The 12,889-nt window shown below is 38.7% G+C and overlaps 1 protein-coding gene across 1 annotated transcript in view; it reads right to left on the bottom strand.

Moving 5' to 3' along the window:
- The window catches only part of FCHO2 (FCH and mu domain containing endocytic adaptor 2), a 127,178-nt gene that overhangs the window by 78,975 nt on the left and 35,314 nt on the right, over positions 1–12,889 (bottom strand). The window contains exons 4-8 of the mRNA XM_060235809.1: positions 11,322–11,463; positions 11,094–11,246; positions 8,409–8,513; positions 7,064–7,162; positions 4,474–4,570 (exon numbers count right to left, since the gene is read on the bottom strand). Coding sequence (XP_060091792.1) covers positions 4,474–4,570; positions 7,064–7,162; positions 8,409–8,513; positions 11,094–11,246; positions 11,322–11,463 — 596 coding nt within the window. The remainder of the gene's footprint in view (positions 1–4,473; positions 4,571–7,063; positions 7,163–8,408; positions 8,514–11,093; positions 11,247–11,321; positions 11,464–12,889) is intronic.

Below are 12,889 nucleotides of genomic sequence, written 5' to 3'. Positions count from 1 at the left end.
CCCAGACTTTGGAGTTACCGATCAGGGATCGGCGCTGGCGCTTCATCCCATGAGTGTGAAGCACAGAGACCACAAAGAAGATAAAATTTATTTTCCCTTTAGCATTGTACAATCTGAGTCACAGGAAATAAATATAAAATATGCCAAGCACACAAAACTCTCATTCCATTTTATGTCTCTCAGGTTTAATCAAACCATTTGAATAAATTTTTAGTGTTGTTATCACAGCCAGTCCCATGCTATTTGGTTCCGAGTACTTGGAGCGCCATCTCCACCCAAATTATCCAACACAGAACTTGAGATAGTTTCTACAGAGACAGAATCAGCTTTGCTGGCTGGCAACTATCACTCAGGCAGGAAAGAGGAGTGGACTCAACCAATCACAAACAAGTACTCTTGACTAATAGTTTGATGGGCCAAAGGCTGATAAACCACAGTCTTACCCAATCCCAACCAACTGGGCTGCTCAGTTTTGCCAAGGTGAAAGGGCTTATAAAAGAGATAAAAAATCTGCCATTACAATCAGTGAGAAAGGCAGGCTATAAATAAAGTAAAATAAAACATAAAATAAATGGCATGGGGGACAGAAAGGGAGTGCAAAACTAGATTACCATTCATTTTGAGAATTACAATAAAATAGCTGAAAGAAGATCTAGGAGACCGTTTAGACTTATTTTTCAGCAAAGACAATGCTATGTAAATTTCATGACATCTGCACAACATAAATGTATCTCCTGCATTCCTTTTTAAAGAAAGCTTGAGATATACTGGCAGACACAAGTGAGATCACAGATACAGCTTGAGGAAAGTAGTGATTAATGCTTCCTACCTTTTCTCCTCAATGTAATCCCTCCTCCACACACACATACATTGCTATTTGCTGTGCAGGAGACAATATATAGATACAGAACTTACATGTGTCTTTGTTTTCCTGTAGTACAAAGGAGCAGGGCTTTTTTTCCCCCAGAGGCTATGTTTTTATTAGAGAAAACAGCACAGAAGGAAAAGGATACTGCTCTCATCTGGCATTATAGTCCTGATACAAATCTACTCAAGAAGCTTTTAAAAAAAAACCAAAGCAAATAAAATTGCAGCTCACCCCCCTTGCCTATTTTGACACTCAAAACAAAAATGAAAATTGCACGGTAGATCAACAATGTGAATGCTCTTTCTGATATTTATAAACAATTAATTATTGCATAAATACAGATACACAACACAATAACTGGATTGGTAGCCACAATACTAGATACTAATATTATCATAATAAAGTCTCCATCAATGCAATAAGTGAGAAAGTCTACAATTATAAACAAAAATACAAGAAGATAAGTGGGGAATTCCTCCTACAATTGGCAGTGTCCAAAAGACCTCAATAGTTTGCAGTCGAGGATATTCTCAGAATAATAGCAGCCGAAAATGCCCTTTCTTGGCATTTCAAAACATTTCTTCTTCAATAATGACTGTTTAATGGAACCTGATTTCACAAATATATAAGGCACAGTTCAAATTTACAATGGAATCAGTAGGAAGTTGAGCATGACATGGGATGGTGGGAGGGACGGTGGCTCAGTGGTAGAGCATCTGCTTGGTAAGCAGAAGGTCCCAGGTTCAATCCCTGGCATCTCCAAAAAGGGTCCAGGCAAATAGGCATGAAAAACCTCAGCTTGAGACCCTGGAGAGCCGCTGCCAGTCTGAGAAGTTTGGAACGGGCGTTACAAGCCGTGGCTGGCTGGCTCAGGCTGAGTGGGCTGAAGTTGAATCCAATGAAGACTGAGGTCCTTTGCGTGGGCCGGGACGGACCAGGAGGAGAGATCATTCTGCCGGCTTTTGACGGTGCGCCACTGATACCAGTGCGCAGGGTCAAGAGCTTGGGAGTGCTACTGGAATCCTCGCTATCAATGGAGGCCCAGATAGCCACCACTGCTAGATCCGCCTTCTTCCATCTCAAGAGGGCGAGGCAGTTGGCTCCCTTCTTGGAACGTGACGACCTAGCAACTGTGATCCACGCAACGGTCACCTCAAGACTAGACTACTGCAATGCCCTCTACATGGGGCTGCCCTTGTGTCGAACACGGAGACTTCAGGTAGTGCAGAATGCGGCGGCCAGGCTGTTGGTGGGACTACCTAGATGGGAACATGTACGGCCTGGGCTGCGGGATCTGCATTGGCTGCCGGTCGTCTACCGTGTTCGCTATAAGGTGCTGGTCATTACCTTTAAAGCCCTATATGGCCGAGGACCTGCCTACCTTAGGGACCGCCTCTCCCCATATGTTCCCCGGAGAGCACTGAGATCTAGCTCCCAAAACCTCTTACAAATCCCTGGGCCAAGAGAGGCTAGACTGAAGACAACCAGGGAGCAAGCCTTTTCAGCAATGGCCCCTCGATGGTGGAACCAACTTCCAGAGATGGTGCGAGCCCTGCGGGACTTGAATCAGTTCCGCAGGCCTTGCAAAACCTTTCTCTTTCAGCTCGCATTTAAGTCAGGACCAGACCAAATTGACTAAATTGTTTTGTAGCCTTAACCATCTTATGCATAACTGTAACTGACAGTAATGATTGTATGACAGTATGTATAATTGAGATAGTAGTTATAGCACCTGTCTTATCTATTTTAATTAATTTATGTAATTGAACTGTATTTTAAATCATTGTTTATTTTGTATTTTATCTAAATCATGGCACGCCATGTCTGTGAGCCGCCCTAAGCCCGCCTTTGGCGGGGGAGGGCGGGATATAAGAATAAAACTTACTTACTTACTTTACAATACTGACTTTGATGGACCCAGGGTCTGATTCAGTATAAGGCAGCTTCATATGTTCATATGACATCCAAGACACTTTGGCTGGTTTGGCTGTTCCAGCTGGGTTGCCAAGTGAGGAATGTCTTAATAGGCAACCCCCCACCTCCCATGGAGAAGGACTAGTCTGACCAATGCCAGCCTGTTTAAAGACAGCCAAAAGTACAGGCCAAGGAGAAGAGGCTTGAAAGGTGAGAAGAAGCTAAATTCAGTTGACAGAAGGAAAAGGAGAAGACGATGCCAACAACTCCTTCCTTTTCCTTATCTCAGGCCAATTGCCCATGGTAGCAGACTGTACCAGGCCTTACCACAGCAACACAATGGGCAGGAATAGTATTCTACCAGCAAGCACAGCATCAGACTACTGATTGGCAAGCAACTGCAAGGTTAAGACATCTTGGATTAAGATACTGAAGAAGATATTGGATTGATATCCCACCCTATATTCTGAATCTCAGAGTGGTCACAATCTCCTGTATCCCCCCCCCCCACACACACACACACAACAGACATCCTGTGAGGTAGGTGGGGCTGAGAGAGCTCTCACAGCAGCTGCTCTTTCAAGGACAACTCCTACGAGAGCTATGGCCGAGCCAAGGACATTCCAGCAGCTGCAAGTGGAGGAGTGGGGAATCAAACCCGGTTCTGCCAGATAAGAGTCCACACACTTAACCACTACACCAAACTGGCTCGTCTAGATTAACCTTACATAACCTTACATTAGTTTTATGCTGGCAACCTACCACCTGTGAATTTTCATGTACCACCTGAAGCACAACAAAATTTAATATGATATTAACAATGTACTTTCAGCTTTACATTGTTTCAGGGAGTCAAACCTGTACCAGTAGAAAAGTTTTAGTTCATAAGGAATAATGTCATTGAGAAATAACATACAGCTTTATTGGTTTTAAATTTTTTTTATGAAAACTGAGAATGGTACACTAATACCCCACATGCAATGTCAAAGATACATCCATTGGCATTCCACTCTCTTCTACATTGCCAATTCTTAGTTTATTAATTGACCGAAACATAACTCATGAAAAGACAGGACATAAAATTCTATTGTCTTTCAAACATATCTGGTTATGAGAAAAAGCTGAACTCACAAAAGGAAAGTCAAAATCAGCTTTAAGAAATAACCATAAACTGAAGTTTATCATAGTACATGAAAAGGACTTGACCTATACCAATGGTTTTACATACAAGGATCAATACACTAAAAATAGAATGCATTAGAAATGGATCTTTGTACTCAAGGGAGAGCCAGTTTGGTGTAGTGGTTAAGTGCACAGACTCTTATCTGGGATTCTGATTCCCTACTCCTCCACTTGCAGCTGCTGGAAAGGCCTTGGGTCAGTCACAGCTCTCACAGAGCTTGTCCTTGAAAGGGCAGCTTCTGTGAGAGCTCTTTCAGCTTTACCTACCACACAGGGTGTCTGTTGTGGGGGAGGAAGATAAAGGAGATTGTAAGCCTCTCTAAGATTCAGACTGAAGGGTGGAATATAAATCCAATGTTGTCTTCTTCAATATTACCAATGTCAATTAAAATCACTCATATACATGGTCCTATTTAGTAGTTGAGACTAAGGCTATATAAGCAAATATTTCCATCTCGTGACATCAAGGGGATTCCCCAAAATAGTTTTAATTATTTTGAATCTCTTACCAGGTCGCTCTTTGCCTGTGCCTTTTGACTCAGCAAATTTTTGTATCAAACTGTCAACCGATGTGTTCGCCATGTTATTTATAAATTCTTCATGAACCTTTGAAAGAGAGAACCCTATTAATAGAGTTTGATGGCTTCAGTAGTTGATATACCTAAGATTTATTAAATTACTGATTTCTATGACATGATATTATAAGCTAAGCATCATCAGCTCAGGAGCCAAAGAACCATTAAACCAGCTTTGTGAGCCCATGAGGGCTTTATCTCTGTTTGTCAAACAATATTTTCTATAATGCTTGGTTTTCAAAACTAAGTATCAAGAGCAGTTTTAGTATGATATGGTGGTCAGCTCTTCAACAATTCCCCCCCCCCCAGAGAACTAACACAAAACTCAAACTAATCTAGTTAGCGCCGAGACCTGGATATAAAACAAATATGCTCATAAATGTTTATCTATTACAGCATGGTCATATCAGACATCTACAAATAGGGAGGCTGATGTATTACAATATACTCTATCTTCAATGCTTACTTTCTTGTAAAAACAGATACCAACTAAAACTGTAACTGAAATATATACTATATCTTAATATGAATCTGATAAACTAATATTTAAACACACTATTGCAAAATACTCTTGGCAACAAGCGTTGCTCTGAATTCAGACCTTGGTTGAGAATCCAAACCACACTTCTGGAAATGAAAAATCAAGTTCTATTTGGTTTTATTTTGCAATTGATAGCTGTGAAAGATCACAAATTTTTGATTTAAAAAGAATATTTGTTATATATATAAACAGTTCATTAAGAAGCATGTGATAGAGGTCAGCAGATGATGTCATTCCTAATTAAAAACATTCCTAATTAAAATCAGTGTAATAACTGTGAAGACTACACCACAATTAGTTGTAATATGACAGTTTTCCCTCCAATAGATGAGCCAAAAACTAGGATCTATATTACCAAGTCATTTCTCTTCTTGGTTAAGCAGCATCCTTAGGATTACCTAGACGTTTCTCTTCTTGGTTAGGATCCTTTGAGTGATGGAAAGCTAATGCTGATGGAAACTTACTTCTAGTAAATACATTTTGAATCAAGGTGTAAAATATTCTGTCCATGGTAAAAACGCTGACCAATGACCCAAAAGGTTCTATGCTGTCACTGTAGCATGTAGTACAAATCTTAACTTTAGGGCACGACAGAAAGATAGAAAGTGATCTGGATTTCTTGAAGTCCTTTGCATGAAAAATTCAATGACATATTTGAATTTCCAGTCCCACCATTATGAATTGGATCAAAAATACTGAGATTTGGATCTAATTGGTAATCAGCTCAATTTACTCAGCACCAGCTAACAAGCACTCTTTGCTACCAGATATCCCTCACTTTTCAGATGAACCCTTGTGAGGCCAAAGCAGAGGCCTCAGTATTACTCTGTACCCTGAATATATTGAGCAGAGGAACTGCAATAGCTTTTCCAATATTGTCCTGTATCAGGAGATGCCCAAGACCTGAGAGCACAGCCTCCCTCCCTTCAATGAGAACTCCTGCCTTTATACTTTCCCTATGCCCTAGTCAGCTTTAGAAAGGGGAAGGTCAGGCAGTGTAGAGAGCACCTAGTAAATTCAATGGGCCCAAATGTTAAATGCTTTCACCCAGGTCCAAAATGAATCAAATCTATCTTAACTGAATCAGGCCCATTATAAATTAAACATGAAAAAATTTTCCCACCTGTGTTTTTAATACGCTTATTACTTTCAAAGTTTCCCACAGGCATATTTAATTTGTAACACATTATTTACTCTTGTTTTTAGCTTGTAATGTGCAAATCTGTTGAAATGTCAGACACTGCAGAATGTTGGAAAGACACTTAGGTCTCTTCTAAATCTGTTCTATAGATTTGTATAAATAGTAGTTTTCTATTAACAAGTTAAAAGAGAGCTAACGGAGCCAATGAGCTTGGAAGGCCTGAAATTTTAGGTTGGTTGGTCAGTCGGTCAATTGGAAGGAAAGAAGGAACTTTAGATATTAAGTACACATATACTTCCTTTCATCTTATTTCTTGCGATATCAGACTTAGATCTTGCCAAACACAAAACAAAATATGACTATCTGCTATATTATGATTTCCAGAGCAGCAAAAAACATGGAAGTAACTCATTATGCATTTTGAGAATGTATCATTCACATTTCAACATCTAAAATAATTTCAGAACTAGGTTCTCATAGCTTACTCATCTGCATTTAACAGGAAGTATCCACTGCTTTTACATTTTTTCTTTTTCTAGATGTGCATAGTTAAACTACCTTTATTTCTAGATGCAGAAACACTACAGGCATAATATAAACTTCTCTACAGTTCCCCTTTTCCACAGTGCCTCACAGCTGCAGATCTACAGCGAGCTAAATGCAGTACTTTGTCTGAAATGAGCAGACTAGCAGTCTCCTGGGATAAGCCTGCTGAACAGATTCAAGTAAGATTCCCAGTAGACCTGCTTAGGCTTTCTGCTATATTATGTAGCAGAAAGCCTATCTGTGAGCCTATCCAAATTCATGGCCTGATTGATTAAAAACCACAACCAAAAACTCACCTCACCAATTTGTACGTGAACTTCTTTTACAGTACTTGAAAAAGACTCTATGATCTCTTTCATGTGGGAGAGATGCATTTCTTCAATATCCTGGAACTTCTGCATCACAAATAAAAATTTAGTTTAATACAGTGAGAGGAACATTTTGAAAAGCAACAGAAGTTAAAGCACAAAATATGCTGACCAACATGCCTCCCCCACCTCTGCTTTTCTCCCAAAAGAGCATGCTTTCCAGTTTTGGATTATGGAAATTATATTTTAATAAAGATGTGGCATTTAAAATATCATTTATAAAAATACCCTTATAAATAATCTTTTATATGTAGCTTTTAAAATGCCTGTTGGAACTGAAAAATCTACAGGGCTTATATTCACCAAAACTTTTCCATAGGCAGGATTTCTGCTCTTGTAGCAATGACTTTCTTGCTGTCCCCCTCTCCTTGAAATACTGTTCTTGTTCTTAATTTTCCACAGACCACCTCTTAGAGATTTCATATTTCTTTGCAATTTCCATTACATTTCAAACATACACTTTCCTATAATTTTACAAACTACAAGCTGTTTTTTAAAGTAGATCAAATACTAAAATCCTCTAACTAACCATTTCACCAAAAAAAAAAAAAAGTGCCCAAGGTGAGAGCCAATATGAAGATAGAAGAAGATATTGGATTTATATCCCGCCCTCCACTCCGAAGAGTCTCAGAGCGACTCACAATCTCCTTTACCTTCCTCCCCCACAACAGACACCCTGTGAGGTGGGTGGGGCTGGAGAGGGCTCTCACAGCGGCTGCCCTTTCAAGGACAACCTCTGCCAGAGCTATGGCTGACCCAAGGCCATGCCAGCAGGTGCAAGTGGAGGGGTGGGGAATCAAACCCGGTTCTCCCAGATAAGAGTCCAGACACTTAACCACTACACCAAACTGGCTCTATGTAAAAGATTAATTCAGGGTCCTCTGTTTCAGACCCACCTACAAGTGTCATATCTGCCAAAAATCTGCATCCTAGAAAACAATATTTATCTGTTTATTTTGGATGCTGACTTATCAACTCATAAATCTATCAATATCAATAATGTTCCAAATCTGGAAGATGCTGACTTATCAACTCATAAATCTATCAATATCAATAATGTTCCAAATCTGGAAGACTCTAAAAATGTTTTTATGGAATACACATTTTTCTTCAAAATGAAGCTTATCATTTATTATTCATTTTGGAAGGTTGATTTTTTCCCTATCAAATTTCTTGTGACATAACATAAGAAAAAAGAATTGATGGCAAACTTGAAAGGAGATTAACAATCAAAATGCAGTGTTTGTACAAGTTATATAAAATACACATTTACCTGAGCAGTTTCAGTCATTTTCTGTTCAAAATCAGATTTTGCTGCAGCATATTTTTCTACATACAACTTGTATGTATCAGTAGCCTTCTTGGATTTTACTGCTGCCTTCAAGAAGGAATTACAAAAAGAAGGGGGGGAAGATATGGCAAGGTAAAAACATTTATATTCTGTGTAATTGGAATTCACTATACTTGTCTTCAACCCTTTGCTCTGATGAAAATACTGGCTCTTGCCACATGAGGGCTCAAGGAAACAACATAACATAAATTAGTGTGACAAATCCCACTGGATGATTTTACTATGTTCAAACCTGGTAAGTGAACATAGCCTAGGTAAGTCAATTGCAAAAAAGATGGCAATATAAAACACAGGAACACAACTAAAAATGCAAACTCCAAAATTATTTTATTTACTTCACTTATACACTGACTTTCTCCCCATGGGGAACCAAGGCAGCTAATATCATTGTCCCTTCTTCCATTTTATCCTCACAACCATCCTATGAGGTACCGTAGTTTAAGCTGAGAATGAATAACTGGGCCAATGTAATCCAATGAGTTTGTATGGCAGAGTGAGGATCTGAAACCATGTTTCCAACATTCTGGTCTGACATTCTAAGTACTACACAACACTAGTGACAACAAGGCACAATCAAGCTATATCAATACTGTCATAAATCTGGAAGAGTATAAATAGTGTTCTTGTGGAATACATACTTTTCTTCAAAATGAAGTGTGTCATCTCAAATACACCTTTGTATGGTTTTCATTATCATTATGCTTAAGGAGGTCTGGAAGGCCTCCTATAATTTCAAAGAATGTGCAAAACAGAAGCACATTCTTTGAAGGAATTAGAAGTGTAGCAGAATGGAAGAGCCCAGGACAGAATCTTTATAATGGAATAAGATCTATTGCAATTATTATTCTAGGTATTATCCTGCTTTCATTGCATTGTCTTTGTAATTTCACTTACTACATTGGCTATACTGTACCTTGCTTTAGGCAGTTTGTTGCCCACTGTACATTGTTCTAATTTGTAACCCACCTTAAGTCCCAATGCAAAAGGCAGGCTATAATAATAAATAAATGAAAACACTACTTAGCACTCAGAGTGCTCTTAAACTTTTTCATTTTTTGCAATGATTTCTACAGCTAAATTTGGCATGATCCTAGCAAAATCAAAATGTCCAAAACAGTAAAAATGCATGCTGGTTTCAAATGCCACTACACTTTCAACAGTATGAAAAATCTTGTCAGCAACATCGATTTCATATCGTATATCCTTAACACACCTGAATATACAGTAGGTGGTGATATTTTTCAGTTGTCCAAGACATATTATACAGCCCAGATATTCTTGAAGAAGTACTGATTGTAGATCAAGAACTCAAATACATAACACACAACTTCACTCACAAACAGAACCATGCAAGCAGGGGACCACCTGATTTGCAGGGAAGAGAAATATCTCCCAATTTCCCTCCATTCTTTCCCCCCAATCCCCACGGGCCACTTTTTCTCCCTCCCACCTCTGCAGACCTCCACTTCTCTCTTTTTCACCAGTCATTGCCTCCATTTCTTGCTGACCAGACCCCTAATCAGCTGGATACCACAGGGGATGCTGCAGTGAAAGAAAAGGTGTATCCTTGGTTCTTTCTTCTTCAAGCTTCTTACCATTGCCTACCTGCCACTGAATGTGGTACTGGGAAAAGGAAACTGATCCCACACACATGAACACACACAAAGCTACCTTATACTGAATCAGATCACTGGTCCATCAGGGTCCATACTGTGTACTCAGACTGGTTCTACCTGGTACTCAGGTAGAGGTCTTTCACATCACCTACTGCCTGGTGCTTTAAACTTGGAGATACTGGGGACTGAACCTGGGACCTTCTGCATGTACTGAGCCACCTTCCCCCTCCTTCCCCTGCCCCACTTCTTTCTGCTCCTTTTGTTACCCTTAGCTGCCTTTATTCCCCTCACCCCCTCCTAAGTCTTTCATTCCCTCCCTCAATGGCTCTGCTTCCTCATTCCCTTTTGCCTCAATCACCATCACCAGCCTGTCTTGTTTTGCCACAACTTCCTCCTTGCTGTCTGCAATGCCTGTGCCACTGGCAGCTCCTACCTGTCTGGCATGCTCACCCATGCCACTGCAGGCTCCCTTTCCCACTTGTTCCTGGCCCAGAATTACTTTCTCCTCCCTGCTTCCTCACCAGTTCCTGCTGTCATTGACTGTTTATAAAATTGTTTTTAACCCCCCTCCCTCAAAATGGCAATCTAGATCTTACAACATCACTTTTTGAAACCTCATTTTCACCATACCATAATTTTGGAGATTTTAAGAAGTCCACTCACTTTTCTCCCCACTCCTTTCTGATCCCCCCCCTCCCCACAAAAAAACAACAACCTGGAAGCTATCCCAGGTTTGTAGAAAAACCCTGCCTTATCTGAATGTGACGCCATTGTGTGGATTCTTTGATCTGCACTCTAGGGCCATTACTCAGAATTAGATAAATCATCTTGCTATTAAATTCAATCCGTTCTGTTTCACACAAGAGGTATACTGATCATCACTGCTTTATATTTAAAAATTCAAACAAGCATTGCATAGAAAGTTTCACATTTTGTGATAAGGAAATAACAGAAGTCATCTACACTTGAAATAAAATTTTGCAAAAGGTACCTTGTCTATTTCTCTCTGTGTTGCCCCTTCTTTTTTTAAACGTTCTTGCTCCACACATTTTGAATTGTAGTTTTCCTTTGCTTTCTGGAGAGCCTGGATTATATTTTGAATACTCTGCACTGCTTCCAAAGTTCCTGAAACTTCTTCTTTTGTCTGTTAAATATTACATTGTGTCAATCTACCAGTTTCATGTTTTTAATTTTACGTCTTAATAAAAATATACATAACCTTTTTATGTGCTTTTATCTGTTCATCTCCATACTTCTGTACTTCTTTTATTAGTTCTTGCAATTTCCGAACAAGTTCTAAATGACAGCTTGCTAATTTTTCACTTGATGACTTGAAAACATCCCAGACTGGAGCAAATGACCTAGGTATAGGAAAAAAGATTGTTGAAACAACATGAATGTTAAATAATATGTTAAGTGTGACTTTCCATTAGATGTAACTCTAACCATATTTTGAAGAGCTCTACCAACTTACCTTACAAGCAAAAATTAAGCTTCTTTCTACCCTGTTAGCATGTAGAACCAACAGAAATAAGTCTCAGTAAATTTGATTATATCTTGTTAACCAGAAAAACAAACAAGCATTATTCTTCATGACTTACACATACAGCACAGAGAAGGAAAAAAACATGGCTCAGTAGAGTCTACTGGAGTGGCTTCTAAGAGTAGTGAATACAAAGCTCTGAAAACTTCCAAATGCTTCTTAAGTTTATACAACGGAAAGACATATGTTCTAATTCAGGAACTTCAAATCCAAATTCTGGCGCATAGAAACTTACCTATCAGCATGAGCTGCTGGCTGTTAATGTCAGAGTAAGTAAATTTGCATAATAGATAAGCATTTCAGGTGAAATGAATAGTAAAGCCAATATGCTTAAAGCACAGTGTGTGAATAGCACATTTCAAATTTTCAAAACGTCCTATCTATGAGCTATCCTTTCAATAATTTTCACAGCAACCTTGTAAAGTCAGAAAGTTTCTTAATCTCACATTCTGGGAATTAAAGAGAGAATAGCATTTTGGTTAAAACCACTTGGTTAATTTGCCACTGTAAATTTGCATGAGGAACTGACTGACTTGCAGCTCAAACCCTCTATGTGCCAGTTTTAAGTACACATGAAAGTACATGCAAGGTTCTCTTCAGATTGCATAAATCTTTTGCCTTTTACTTAACTACATGCAAGGTTTTGGACAGCAGTGGTATATTATTTCAATGGATTCAAGTTAAAAATACAGCACCTTTGGAAACATGCTGGTCAGCTATAAAAGAGCCTTTACCTCCCTTTTCATATGTTAACAACCAGATTTTTAAAATGTATACATGCAATTAGTAGTTTTAAAAGAAATTTAATTTACTAGTTTATCTCCTAAAAGCATTCACTTGTAAGTCCATGTCAATGGGAGTTCTAATTTAAGTGGGAATTAATTTGCAAATAAAAGGTTTAAGGCAATTTTTTTTAAATGAGCACTTTCTTAATGCTGTACTATAAAGCAGTTACTCAAATATATCAGTACAAGAACAATAATGTAACTGGAAAAATTATCACCAGAAAAGGGGAATCTCTCTTTTGCATTCAGTAGAGATATTGCAATATTCCTTTCCACTTTATTATATGACAACATGAGGTAGGTTAGTTACATATTACTATTATTCAAAAGTCATATAAATATATAATACTCCAACAATTATTTGCAGAATACACAAATTTTCTTTAATGCACATATGCAATTTCATTGAGAATTCAAACCAAGTGCATAGTAGAGACAAAAAAAGTAAAGAGATGAAGA

This window comes from Heteronotia binoei, chromosome 4 (genome assembly GCF_032191835.1).
Source record: "Heteronotia binoei isolate CCM8104 ecotype False Entrance Well chromosome 4, APGP_CSIRO_Hbin_v1, whole genome shotgun sequence".
In the NCBI taxonomy this organism is placed as follows: Eukaryota; Metazoa; Chordata; class Lepidosauria; order Squamata; family Gekkonidae; genus Heteronotia; species Heteronotia binoei.
Note: the sequence above shows the minus strand (reverse complement) of the source record. Positions and strands in the feature narration are given on the sequence as shown.